This window comes from Fukomys damarensis, unplaced genomic scaffold, assembly GCF_012274545.1.
Source record: "Fukomys damarensis isolate Sample0158 unplaced genomic scaffold, DMR_v1.0_HiC HiC_scaffold_12, whole genome shotgun sequence".
Taxonomy (NCBI): domain Eukaryota; kingdom Metazoa; phylum Chordata; class Mammalia; order Rodentia; family Bathyergidae; genus Fukomys; species Fukomys damarensis.
This window is the reverse complement of record NW_022900924.1, coordinates 55248818-55261999: the sequence shown is the minus strand read 5'-3', so window position 1 is coordinate 55261999 and position 13182 is coordinate 55248818. Positions and strand designations below refer to the sequence as shown.

General features: G+C 54.3%; 2 protein-coding genes across 2 annotated transcripts; both read left to right on the top strand.

The window, feature by feature from the left end:
* Nucleotides 1–845: 845 nt before the first annotated feature.
* Nucleotides 846–3563, top strand: Tdgf1 (teratocarcinoma-derived growth factor 1). Its single transcript, XM_010624369.2, has 6 exons — nucleotides 846–1015; nucleotides 1821–1879; nucleotides 1966–2097; nucleotides 2334–2448; nucleotides 2665–2777; nucleotides 3204–3563. The coding sequence occupies exons 1-6, from the start codon at nucleotides 999–1001 to the stop codon at nucleotides 3317–3319; spliced, it is 552 nt and encodes a 183-aa protein (XP_010622671.1). The 5' UTR covers nucleotides 846–998; the 3' UTR covers nucleotides 3320–3563.
* An 8821-nt stretch (nucleotides 3564–12384) lies between these two features.
* Fam240a (family with sequence similarity 240 member A) lies at nucleotides 12385–13012 on the top strand. The gene is made up of 3 exons (XM_010624577.2): nucleotides 12385–12506; nucleotides 12613–12665; nucleotides 12836–13012. Exon 3 carries the CDS (start codon nucleotides 12839–12841, stop codon nucleotides 13010–13012), a length of 174 nt encoding a protein of 57 aa, XP_010622879.1. The 5' UTR covers nucleotides 12385–12506; nucleotides 12613–12665; nucleotides 12836–12838.
* Nucleotides 13013–13182: the final 170 nt, after the last annotated feature.

Here is a 13182-nt window from a genome sequence, read left to right as displayed (position 1 = left end):
CCTTCATCCCTCCTCACACACGGGGTTCGCGGTGGCTCTGTCCCTGGGCGGGGAGGAAGGCTGTGCCAGGACTGCCCACGACTGCCCGGCCGGAGCGGAGCCTGTGCGCCCATAAAAGCGACTTCGAGTTTAATACCCCGAGGCCCAATGGATCAGGAAGCTCACGCACAGGGCACCCCAGGCGCTGCCAGTTCGCCCTGCCTCTGCCTAAACTCAAGGACCAGACACCAGGGCCAAGGGCAAGCACCCCACGCCAAGCCCAGCAACCTCGGGTGATGCCGGGCTTCCCTTGAGACGTTAGACTGAAGCAAAGCTTAGGAACCACTCATGACTCCAGGGAAAGCCAGGCAAGGTGGCGCACACCTGTAATCCCAGCACTTTGGGAGGCTGAGCAGGAGGATCACAGGTTTGAGCCCAGCCTGGGCAATTTAGCAAGATCTTATCTAAAGGAAGTCCACCCTGGCAAGGCTGAGACGGCCTCCCAAGTCAAAGGCCAGGTTCCTAGGGCTTTTTCCAGGCAGGACCCTGGCCATTCAGGCACCCCACCCAGTCCTGATGCCCTCCGAACGTAATGCTTGAGAATAAAACAGCAAACTCCACTGATCAGCCTTTTTCCCAAGAAAGAGAACACCTGGCCTTGGCGTCGGGGATGGACCAAGGCCCTGGGGGGGCTAACGAGCCAGGGAGGGAGACCCCCACCTCGGCCATCCCCTCCGGCTCCCCCTCCCACCCCCGAAGCTCCGGGCTGTGTCCTGGGATCCAGCCCCGCCCCGGCCGCCTGGGGTCCTACCGCTGCCCTCAGCTCGTCGGGGAGGCAGGAGGGTCTCCCGGAAGTCTCTGCCAAAGTCAAAACATCCTTGGGGCCGGAATCTTTCTCCGCGGCTTCGCCTGGGAGTTCAAGGTTCCCTCGGCGGTTTGGCATTGGCCCTGTGAACCGAAGCCTGTTAACTCTTGTCTTCTCGCCTGCGTTTGTTTCTACACGGTCTGGAAGCTGGAGGATGAAGCACGTCTCTAGGTAGGAAGGAATCCGTCTTGGCTGCCAACTTGGGAAATTACATCTCTCCATCTGACTTTTCCTCTCGCTGGAACTTTAAAAGCTCCTCTCTGGCATTTCTGCTTCTGAAAAGCCTGGACCTTTCCAGAGACTCATACCATCCGCCTAGCTAGCTTCTCTTTTCAGTCGTGTTAGCGTCTCTGCCTAGGAAATCATCTTTCCTGTTCATGTAGAAGCAGGTCCGTTTGAACTGAGTTAAAAATCACCCCCGGAAAGGTTAAAGGTATGGGCGCTTTGGATATTTACAAAAACTGTTAAGAATAATAGCAAAAAAAACAAACAAAAAAAATTTTAAGCCTGAAAACCTTCTAAATGAAGTCACTTGTAAATTGTGACTCATCAAAGCACAAAATGTCAAGCAGCTATTTTAAAATTCTTTTTCTGAGACAAGGTCTTCCTTTGGAGTTCAGGCTGGCCTCGAACTCACAGTGATCCTCCTGCCTCAGCCTCCCGAGTGCTGGAATCACAGGCATGCACCACCATGCCTGGCGCATTTTAAAATTCTTATAGAAAAATATAGGTTGTATGAAGTAGAAGAGGGTTTTGCACCTACTTGAAGTTATATGCATAATGGTATATACACACACGTATCTATGGAAGAGTTGAGTTAGGTGACTTGTCCTAAATACTGTTAGCTTAGTAGCCACTAAGGAAGGGCAGGAGACGGAGAAAGCAGTTTCTCCCCAGGCCTTGTCCTTGTGGAGGGAAGACCCGCTGCCTTGTTTGCTTTGTTTTGCTAACAGACGTCTCGATTTCCTCTTCCTAGTGTGATTGTGATTTTGATCATGGCCATCTCCAACTCTTTTCACCTGGAACTAGTAGCCGGTGAGAGGCTTTTTGTTCTTTTGATCACTTAAACCATTTTCCCGTGGCCTCAAACGCAGACTCCAGGACTTGACTTTGCCCTTCAGGGTCCAGCTGCCAAGAAGCTGCACGCCCGTCCGCGGGAGCCCTGGTGCTCAGGAATGACCGCACCGGGCCCCAGGGGGAGCTTCCCAGTCGTCCTCGGCCCAAGTTCGTGCCGCCGGTGGGGATCCAGGACAGTAAGAGCCTCCTATCACCTCCGGCCCCTTGCATGGCTCCTGGGTGTCTCTGTGACACTTTGACCCGAGGGCAACCGTGTGAAAATGATGCCCCCGCTCTAAGGTCTGGATAGCAGATTCTATTCTAGGGGCTCCGACATCGGCCAGCAGGACTGGGAGACGGGCCAGGGCGCTGCCCCACTTTTGATGAAAGCTCTGGTCCCGGCTGTTTATCCCTTCCCTCCTCTTCCATGCAGGCAAGGAGCTAAACAAAACCTGCTGTCTGAACGGGGGCACCTGCATCTTGGGGTCCTTCTGTGCCTGCCCCCCCTCCTTCTATGGACGCAACTGTGAGCGCAGCACACACGCACAGTAAGTCATGGAGGGTCGGAGGCGTGGAAAGGGAGGGAAGGGGTAACTTCAAAGTGGTCTGGGTGGGCATGGGAGGCTGAGGCAGGAGGATGGCTGCAAGTTCGAGGCCCGGCTGAGCTACACGGTGAGTTCGAGGCCAGCCTGAACCGCACAGCCAGACCCAGTCTCAGGAAAAAAAAAGAAAACAACTAGGCATTCTCACCCGTTCCTTCTCAGGAAGTGTGGCTCTGTGCCCCATGGCGCCTGGCTGCTGCCCCGCAAGTGTTCCCTGTGCAGGTGCTGGCTTGGCCAGGTCCGCTGCTTGCCCCAGACCTTCCTGCCCGGCTGTGGTAAGCAGGTCTTCCCAGTTCTTCCGTCAGGCAGGTTCCCCCACCCGCTGACCTGCTGGAGCTGAGCCACCCGGGGAGCTTGGAACAGCGGGTGGTCGAGGCCCTCCAGGCACAGAGGGGACCTGCCCCACCTAGGGACCGGGACTGTGCCCCTGCCGCTGGGGTCCCGCTGTGAGTCTGAAGACTGATGTCCGGTGTCCGGTGAGCACAGGGGGTGAGCACAGGGCCGGCAGTGGGATAGGCGGAGACCGAGTTTTCCTCCCAGAACTTGGGGCCTGGGATGTGCCGTCCCCAGCGCACCCAAGCCTCACCGAGTTCCCCCACCTGGTGTCCCATGCTGGGGTGGTGACCAGGCAAGTGTCCTGGGAGAGCAGATTCTTCTGTTCAACACCCAGTCCCTCTCCAGTGACCCCTCTGACCCCACAGACGGCCACATGAGCGACCAGCGCCTGGCGGCTTCTGGGACCCCGGAATCGATGCCGCCTGCGGGACCCGCTGTCCTGCTGCCTGGCATCTGCCTTTTCCTGCAGACCAGATTCTAGACGCCCGGCGAATTCAAGGCCATGGCGCCAACTTCAGGACAAAAAGATGTTGGATGATCCTCTGGGCTGCTTTGAAATAACACAGTTCCCATACTGAGCGCCCCACTTGTACAGCACTGGCTACTTCCTGTACTTTGTAAACAAAAAGTCAGTGACCTACCTGGTGCCGTCTGCTTCTTGATACGCATAACCCAATACTTTCAAACGGTTACATCTACAGGTCACTGAAGGCCAGTCCTCAGGAGGAACTGAGGAGAAACATTTAAGTAGATCAAAGTCAATTAAAATAATTTTGTTTTGTTGTTTCTGAGACAGTCTATGTGGTCCAGGCTGGGCTCAAACTCCTGGTGATCCTCCTGCCTCAGCTTCCTGAGTGCTGGAATCACAGGTATGTGTCACCACGCCCTTCTCAAATCATGAAGAGAATGAAGTCTGTTTGGGAAAAAGTTGCATCTAAATTTCCCCAACAAGTTTGCTTTACAAATTAATGTTCTCTCCATGCTGTGCAGTTAACTGTTGTAAAAAAAAGAGAGAGACAATGTCCACAGTATATTTAGCTGTGAGCGGAGTGATGGGAAGTTATATAAACCAGCTGTTTGTGAGCGGGCGCCAGAACCATGGGAAATCTACGGACCAAAATGAACCGAGTAGTTTCTGGCTGGTGAGACGAATATTGTCTTGCCACAGTGGGTTTTTCCCCTCTGAATTTTTTTTCTTTTCTTTAAGACAGGGTGTGGCTTTCTAGTTCAGGCTGGCCTTGAACTCCCAGTGGTCAATCCTCCTGCCCAAGCCTCCCGAGTGCTGGGATTAGCAGGCGTGCACCACTAGGCTGGGCCTTTCCCTCTGCGTTTCTGTGTTTTCTCAGTGCCCCCCTAGGATGTGCTCCCTTCTCCTAGGAGAGGTGCTGCTTTGCCTGGAGGCTACCGGGGATGCCAGGGCCTGGGGTTTGCCTGTGGCTGTGGTTCTGCTCCCACCTTTAGCCCCTGCTGGGCCCACAAATTGTTCTGCACTAATTCTCTGCCCGCGCAGAATTCCAGGTGGTTGGGATTGTGCAGGGCCCAGTGGAAATCGGGTGAATATTAGGAAGGGGTGATCTGGGGAGAAAAGCACGGAGCAGGGGTGGGGCCCTGCCTCATTCTGAGACCCCTAGACGCCACCTTCACCGTGGGGTTAGAAGTAAGTGAAAGAAGACAGACTAGGTTCTCAACACACATTTTCTACCTGCCTATGCACCACACGATGTTTAAAAACTTTGCAGGAAAAAGGAAAAAAACAAAACAAAACACTGCACAACTGTGTGGTAGCGCACACCTGTCATCCCAGCATTCAGGAGGCTGAGGCAGGAGGACCCTGACTTCAAGGCTAGCCTGAACGACAGTGAGTTCAAGGTTACCAAGTTATCTAGTGAGATCCTGTCTCAAAAATAAAAAATACAGGGGCCGGGGATTTAGCTCAGTGGTTCGGTGGCCTGCCTTGCAAGCACAAGGACCAGAGTTCAATCCCAGTACAAAAAAAAAAGGATGCAGCTCAAGATGAAGGCCCTGAGTTCAATTCTCAGTACCACAGAAATAAAAATAATCACCCTTTTTTTCTCTTAATGAAACCATAGGTGTCATGCGGGCACCCAGGACTTGGATACAGTCACTTCCTCAGCATGGGGGTGCTGCCACTCCTCAGTATTCTCCCTTTGGGGTCCCTCTGACCCCCTAGTCTTTGCCCCCGGAAGAACCTCCCATCTGCTGTGTCCGCTGTCACCTAAAACTTGGGGCCTGGAACTACATTTCGTGAAAGTCACTTTTTTTTTAAAAGGGGAAGGGGTTTATTTGGCTTATATTCACAGAAGGCCTCACTTTTAATTTTGTTACCTGTGAGCTACATTCTCAGCCTCTTATTTTATTTCTGAGGTGGGTATTCCTGTCACCAGGCAGTCCTTGAATTCTCAGCCTCCTGGAGTAGCTGGGATAACAGGAGTGTCCGCCACACCCACTTGAAGACCTCACTTCACAGATTTTACAAAGAGACACAATCATTTGGTGTTGTGAACTATGTATGTGCATTCTGTTTTGTTCCTTTTTTTAAAATTGTGTTGAGAAGGATCTCCCTATGTAGCCCAGGCTGGCCTCCAACTTGTGGTCCTCCTGCCTCAGCCTCCCAGGGCCTGGCATTGCAGGTACTCCCTAATTAAAATTAAAAAGTCTTGGGTTTAGCTCAGTGGTTCCACTACCTGCCTTGCAAGCACAAGAACCCAAGTTCAATCTGGTACCGAAATAGAAGTCTGCCCATTTAGGTGGCTCCCTGGATGGGCAGAGTGCTGGCCCGGGGGCAAGGACAGCTCGGGGCCATCTGTGAGCTCTGGGCTAAGGAAAGTACAGGACCAGCCCTACCCAGCACTCAAGTACCAGGGGAGGGAGGAGGAACCTTCCAGAAGGTGCTGAGCACACATTTTATTTTACTTTTTGTGACGGAGCCTCACCATGTAGTTCAGGCTGCCCTGAATTCACAGCCGTTCTGCCTCAGCCTCCTCAGAGGGCTAGGATTACAGGCAAGCACCACCACACCCGGAGCCTGGTGAATACCCCTTTCTCCCTTCGGCACTGGGAGTGGATCCCTGACCTCCGGCTCTCAGCGCCCAGGTGGGAAAAGCTGCCACAGAACACGCCTTAGGGGCCGCGGTACCCACCTTAGGGCGCCCAGCCGGCCCGCAAAGTGGAGAAGCAGCTGGGATTCCCTGCAGGTGCATCGCCAGCCGGGATCTGAAAGGCAGGAGGGCAGAGGTGGGCAGAGGGACCTGGGACGAGGGTGCCACTGCTGGTGCTGCACTGGCCACAGACCCCGGCCTTGGCCCACCGGCTGCCCCGGCGGCTGAAGAGAGGACTCTGGTCCTGCTGTCCCTTTCCTCCTGCCGCCCCACAGGCTGTGCCTGGGCAGCCTCGTCCCAACTCTGCAGCCTCCCCGGGAGCCTGGCAAGACCCACGAAGTCCTGGCCCCATGATCCTCTCCGGGTCCTGCCAGGGATCCTGTCCCGGTGTCCTCTGTCCCTAGAGGATGACAGGGAAGACTCGGTGACCGGGCTGCCCTCCACCACGGCCCAGCCCGGCCACTCATCCTCAGTAATGACGCGTATCGGATTCATAAAGGGCGTGGGAGGCGTCAAGCCAGGAGGACGGCCAGCCTTGCCCACGTCACAGCTGTTCTCTGCCGCACTGTCACTCTCGGCTCTGAAGATGGAACCTAGGGCCTCCCACATGTGAGACAAATGCTCTGCCCCTGGGCTTCAGCCCCAGCCCTTTTATTTTAAGGTAGGGCCTCTCAAAATTGCTCAGGCTGGCGTCAAACCTGCGATCCTCCTGCCTCGGCCTTCCCAGTAGCTGGGATGACAAGAGTGCGCACCGTGCCCAGCTGCCATGCTGGTTTAAACGTGGTCCCTGAGGGTAAATCACCTGGGAGAGAGTGGGCTTCTCATTTCCTACAGAGTCGTCCACCGACCCTTGTCAGGTCCTCGGGGACCCCTGGGCACCGGATCCGGGAAGGAGGCGTCTGTCCCCGTGGCAGCCTCCCTCCCTTCACTCCTGGACCTTCTGCCCCGTGGGGCATCGCGGTTGGCGGCTTCCCAGAGCTTTCTTAGCCTGGGGTTAAATTCGTGGTACTTTCCCTTCCTCTTCTGCACCGTCGCCGTCCACTGAACAGAGCCCCTCAGACTGGCCCGGGATCAGCAGGAGCCTGGGAGCCCTGAGGGGCGCTGGGCTGGGGACCGAAGGTGTGGCCTGGTTCTGCAGAACGGTCCCTGCTCCCTGCTCCCGGCGAAGGCCCCAGAGACGGTGGAGGACACACCCGGCCCTCCAGGTCCCCGCCACGGCTCTGCGGTGACTGCCCACCGTGTGTACGCGATGTTTTCCGCCTCCTGCTTGGTGAGCCCAGGCTGTGGCCCGTTTCCACCGGATACAAGCACAGCAAGGACAGGAACACGTCCTGCCGTAGCCCAGGGCCAGCTCAAGTTCAGTTGACGCGGCACACAGGGCCGCAGTGTAAGGTGTGTGAGCACTGGGTTCACCCTCCTCTTCCTCGCGTTAGCAGAAATCGGTTCCTGCGCTTAAAGGCGGAAGGGAGGGGAGAAGCCCCTGGAGAAAGGGCAGAAGGACCGGGAGGAAAGAGCGGAAACTGGGTCCGGAGAACCGCAGGGAGCGTCAGTTCCGTGTGTGCTGCGGGCTCTGGGGACCACGCTGCGGTGCCAACCACAAAGAGCACCCAGCGCTAAGCACTGAGCCGCCACCCAGGGCGGTTCTGTTTTTCTCTTTTTGGTTCTGGGGGACAGAACCCAGGGCCTCACACATGCTAGGCAAGCACCCAACAACCACTGAGCTCCATCCGGCCTTGCGTTTGATTTGAGACAGCAAAGCTGTCCGGGCTGAGCTGCAGCTTGCAATCTGCCATGCCCGGTTTGTCTGTCTGTCTGTCTGTCTGTCTGTCGAGACAGGGTCTCTAAGTAGTACAGGCTGCCCTTGAATTCACCGTGATCCTCCTGCCTCCACCCCCGGTGTAGGCTTGATTTTATAAGCTTTTCCTTGGAGGATTTGTTAATAACTTCAAAGAGGTGTCAGGAACCAGTGTAACTCAAAAGGCTTCCCAGAGTCCCAGGTCAAAGGTGTCTTACGGACACCACCTCCAGTCCCTCAAAACACTCTTCCCCTCATACTAGGTTTCACTGTGGGTTTTTAAAAGAGGAGAAATATGTATTTAAAATCATGGCTGCAGCATGCACCAAGAGTCCGAATTAAGTCAGAAGGCTGAGGCAGGAGGATCCCTTGAGTTCAGGAGTTTGACACCAGTCTGGCAATATTGTCTCAAAAAACAAAGCAAACAAATAAGTAACAACAAGACCCTCAAACCCTCACAGCAAAAATATTTTACTACCTTTTTTTTTTTTGTACCAGGGATTGAACTTGGGTCCTTGCGCTTGCAGGCAGGCAGCAGAAGCACTGAGCTAAATCCCCAGCCCTTTACAACCATTTTTAATCCTATCTTCTCTACTTGTATGTAACATTTACCAGCAGAAAAATACTAAAAACAGAGCACATTGTGCGTGCGTTCATTGTGCGTGCGTGTGTGTGTGTGTGTGTGTGTGTGTGTGTGTTATGTATGCTAAGGATCAAACCCAAGGTTTTACACATGATAAGCTTTCCCTACCGCTAAGCTGCACTCACAATCCAAAGTGAGCTTCTCTTTTTCATTTTTTGAGAAGGGTCTCATTATGCAGTTCAGGCTGGCCCTGGACTCACTATGTAGCCCAGTCTGGCCTCATACTTTTGGGGATCTCCCTGCCTCAGCCTCCCCAGTGCTGGAATTACAGGCGTGCACCACCACGCCCTGCTCTAGCTCTTACTCTTAAGGCAACTGGAGTTGCTTTGGCCTGGAAGCTGTCATGAGTCCGGGATGCAGACCCTGCCGGGTGCCGGAGGACTCAGCAGATGTGACTGTCACCAGGAGCTCTGCGTGGGATTAAAGGCTCTGAGGGGCAGCACGCCTCGCCCCGCCATTCTGTAAGGTGACCCCGAGCGTGACCGGCTGCACGGAGACCCCCTGCACAGATAATCCGGAGCCTGTGCCGGGCCCTGCCAGGGCGGCTCACCAGCCCAGCCAGGGCAGCGGCGTGGGGGGCTGTTTTCCACCAGGCCCCCAGCACCGTGTCCTGGAAGGAGAGCGCCGTGACTCTGCCTCTCGCCTGGTGTCCTTGACCTTCGGGCGGGCGTTTGCTTCTGCCCGCCTCGGGTATAAAAGTGGGGACCAGAGGCTGGGGGCCGGGCGTGGTCTCAGGAGCCCGGCAGAGCAGGAGGAGATGAGGCAGGCTCAACCCTAAGGTAACGTGGGGCCCGGAACCAGGCTCCGCCCCGGCAGTCATGCCCCTTGAGACCCTTTCTGTCCTGGTCACTTGGCAGTGCCCGGCCCTTGTGGGTTTTCATTTCGAGACAGGCTCTCAGGTCTTGCTAAGTTTAAGTTGCCCAAGCTGGGCTTGAATTTTGATCTTCCTGCCTCAGCCTCCCTGAGGAATGGGATTTTAGATGTGCGGCATTGATCCAGTAGAAATTTTTAATTTTAACACAGCACAATTTGTTTAATGGATCAGAGTTTTGCTGTTACATCTGAGAACTCTGCCGGACTTCAAGTCAGGAAATGCTTCTCCCCTGATGTCTCCTAAATATTTTGTATTTAGAGCTCTGGTGCTCTGAGGGCTAATTTTCTTGTAAAATAGGGTTCTGGCGGAGGATTTTTGGTGCTGCTGTTTTCATTAACATCATATTGTTGCACATACTGACAACCTGCCCTTTCTCTGGGCAGTGAGATTCCACTAGTATCCTTTTTTTTTTTCTTTCTTTTTCTTTCTTTCTGTTTGGTTCGGGGAGAGAACTCAGGACTGCACATACTGACAACCTGCCCTTTCTCTGGGCAGTGAGATTCCACTAGTATCCTTTTTTTTTTTTCTTTCTTTTTCTTTCTTTCTGTTTGGTTCGGGGAGAGAACTCAGGAACTTGTGCTTGCGAGGCAGGGGGTGGAACCTCTAAGCTAAGTCCCGCCCCACCATCCCTCCTTTATTCTTTTTTTCAATAGTCTTAGTTACTTACCTGAGTCTTTGCTTTTTACATAGAAATTTTATAGTCAGAAATTCAGAAAATTTACACATACTTTTTTATGTTTATAAAAAAACCCAGCTTGGATTTTGGTTAGAATTACAATTAATAAGCCTAGAGATTCTCTTGGGGAGAGCTGATGCCTTTGCTCTGTGGTCTCCCAATTCACTAACACGGTCCGTCTTTCCATCTAGTGGGGTTTTCCTGTGTTTCACTTAGCAGCGTTTCAGAGTTGTGAGCAAGCACATCTGGCACAGGCTCTGTTAGATTTAGACCTAGGCGTTTCGGGGCGGGGGGTGGGGACTGCAAACCGCGTTGTGTTCATTAGTTATTGAGACAGGGTCTGGCCACGTAGTTCAGGCTGGTTGTGAACTCACCACGTAGCCCAGGCTGTCCTAGAACCTGAAGGATTCTCCTGTCTCAGCCTCCCAAGTGCTGGAATTACTTTTAAGCGGAACGTTTGAGCTGTTATTTCTTCAAACATATGTTCCTGTGCCTCGGTTTTTCTTCTCCAGGTCTCTGGACTCACCCTTTTAAGCTCTTTGACCAGAAATCCTGCCACCCCCACCCCATCTAGCTACTCGGGGCTGCAGCGGGAGCGCAGGGCAAATTCGCTTCCGCGACCGGCACCACGGCGCCCCCTGGCGGCCGTTGAGGCTTCTGCGCGCGGGGTTGAGGGCCATCAAACACTGTCTCCCTCCCTCCAGCGACCCAGCACTGCTATCCAGGCATAGCTGTGGGTCGGGAGCATGGAGCGGCTTCCTCCATTGTCTGGGGAGCTGAAACCTGTTCAGCCGAAGCCAGCATCATAAAGAAAAAAGTAAACCGGGCGTGGTGGTGCACTCTGGGAGGCCGAGGCAGGAGGATCCCAAGTTCAAGCCCAGCTTGGGAAACTTGGTGACTTAGCAAAACCCTGTCTCAAAATAATAACAACACACTTTTAAAGGGCTGAGGGTGTAGCTCAGTGCAAAGGCCCTGGGTTCAATCCCCAGTACTGCAAAAAAAGAAGAAAAATGCAAAAAGTGATTAAGCATACTTATAGAAATGAGAAAAACAATCACAAAATAGTTGCTTTTAGGAGGTGTGGGTTTCATTTGGCAGCAGGCATAAATGGCCTCTCTGGGGCCAGCCGCACTGGCCAGAGTCTTAAAACTTGCTCCTAGACGCCCGAATTTAAAAATAGATCAGGTCCCTTGATTTGGGCCTGATACTAGCATGACCTGAGACAGGGAATTAACTGTTGGCACAGCAGGAGGGCTGGCAAGGGACCAGCATTCCTTCTTTTCTTTGGCCTGTTACCCTGTGATGGGAGGGGGCCAGCATTCATTAACATGGGGTGGGGGGTGCCCTAGCCATCCCTGAGGACATGTCTTACTGCAAGCAGTGGCCCTCACTCTCTTTGGAGAGGCCCAGTCTTTCTGTGTTTGTGACAGGGTCTCATCCTCCTATACTCCAAGCTGACCTCCAATTTGAGATCCTCCTGCCTCAGCCTCTCCAGTACTGGGATGGCTGGTGTTGGGGACAGAGGCGCCCTCTGCTGGAAGTGTTCTGGGCTGAAGAAACAGAGGGTCAGAGCAGGGCACATGTCAAGGAGGAAGCCCCCAGGGTCCACCATCTCCCTCCACTCTGCTTCATGTGGGAGACAGAAGCACATACAGACATGGGGCCGTCTGTCACAGAGGGCTGAACCCTGGCAATGAGATGCTGCCTCATGTCCAAGAGGCTGGCTCGAGGCCTGGTGAACTTCTATTCTGGAGCAGAGAAACCAGCCAAGTGTGGTGGTGCACACTTGTGATCTCAGAACTCGGGAGGCTGAGGCAGGAGGATCGCCATGAGTTCAAGGCCAGCCTGAACTACATAGCAAAACCCTGTCTCAAAAATAATCACCACAGAGAGGAAAAACCTTCTCCAGGTATCCTCCCCCTTCCTCTCCTCCTGCTGCTGCTCCAACTCTTCCTCCTCTCCTCTTCTTTTTCTTTTTTTCCTTGGTACCAGGAATCAAACTTAGGACCTTGCGCTTTTGAAGTAGGCGCAGTGCCACTGAGCTAAATGACCAGCTCTTCCTTATTGAGACAAGGTCTTAAGTCACTAAGCGGTCCGGGCTGCCCTTGAATTTGTGACCTTCCTGCCTCAGCCTCCTGGAAGGCTGGCACGACAGACATGTGCCACCGCCTTATCTTTGTTTTGGGGGGGTACCGGGGATCCAACTTGGGACCTTGTGCTTGTGAGGCAGGCAGTGGCACCACAGAGATGAATCCCCGGCCTCCACCACCTTATCTTTGTTTTCCTAAATGCGTATTCCTACAGCTGTCATTAATTTTGTTTCCTCGAGGCTGCAAACTTGGTGCTAAGACCTGCTGCGGTTCTGCCCCTGGTGAGAACAAGTGGCTAAAACACGCTCGTCCCGTTGGCCTGGCCACTCCCTGCAGCCGCTCTGGAGTCCTCCTTCCTGAGGGTCTTTAGCTGCGCTGTCCTGGCTGCTTCCGTGTCCTGAATCCATGAAAAACATTCCCTTTCATGGTCATTTTGACTTTGGGAGGAGCCAAGCATCACAGGGTGATCCGGTGAGTAAGATGGGTGAGGGCCCAGTGTCCTATTTTCCGGAACTTACCTTTCTGTTGGACAGTGATGGGCGGCTGCATTCATCTTGATTTCGGTTACACCTCATAGACACTAAAAACGACTTTCAGAACTGCTTCAAGGAGTGACAAGAACGGGGCCAGGTATGGCGGCGCACACCTGTCATCCGAGCACCCGCGGGAGGCTGAGGCAGGAGGATCGCTGCGAGTCTGCGGCCAGCCTGGGCAGCATGGCAACTGTCAAAAGAGGCAAGGGAGGACGTCCATGTCCGCCAGAGGGGTGGGACTCAGGCGGGGCCCCTTCGCCTCCGCAGGGCATGAACCGCCAGTACACGCGCCGCGAGGTCTTCTGCGGAAACACCTGCCACGACCTCAGGCGCTTCTGGGAGCGGGAGATCCGCAAGCAGACGCAGCGCCGCCAGTGGGAGGAGCAGCGCCTGGGCCGCAGCGCCCTGAGGAAGTACGCAGCGCCGTGCGGGCGGGCACTCTGATCTGAATGAATTTTAGAGCGAAGCGCAGCTTCTAGGCGGGTTTTAGTCCCTAGGCAGCGCGGGCAGCAGGTAGGAGTGGCTTCCCTGGGTGGCCCCTCCAGCTGCCCACCCAAACCCTGCAGGGGATGCCCCGGGCCGGCGGGTGCAGCTCCCTTCGCTCCTCTTGGTTG

What these genes read in the sequence shown, in the direction of transcription:
- Tdgf1 (XM_010624369.2), top strand. An exon ending in GCCGGTGGGGATCCAGGACA is followed by an intron (nt 2,098 to 2,333) that starts GTAAGAGCCTCC and finishes TCTTCCATGCAG; the next exon opens with GCAAGGAGCTAAACAAAACC. An exon ending in GAGCGCAGCACACACGCACA is followed by an intron (nt 2,449 to 2,664) that starts GTAAGTCATGGA and finishes GTTCCTTCTCAG; the next exon opens with GAAGTGTGGCTCTGTGCCCC.
- Fam240a (XM_010624577.2), top strand. Translation starts at nt 12,839, where the DNA reads ATGAACCGCCAGTACACGCGCCGCGAGGTCTTCTGCGGAAACACCTGC.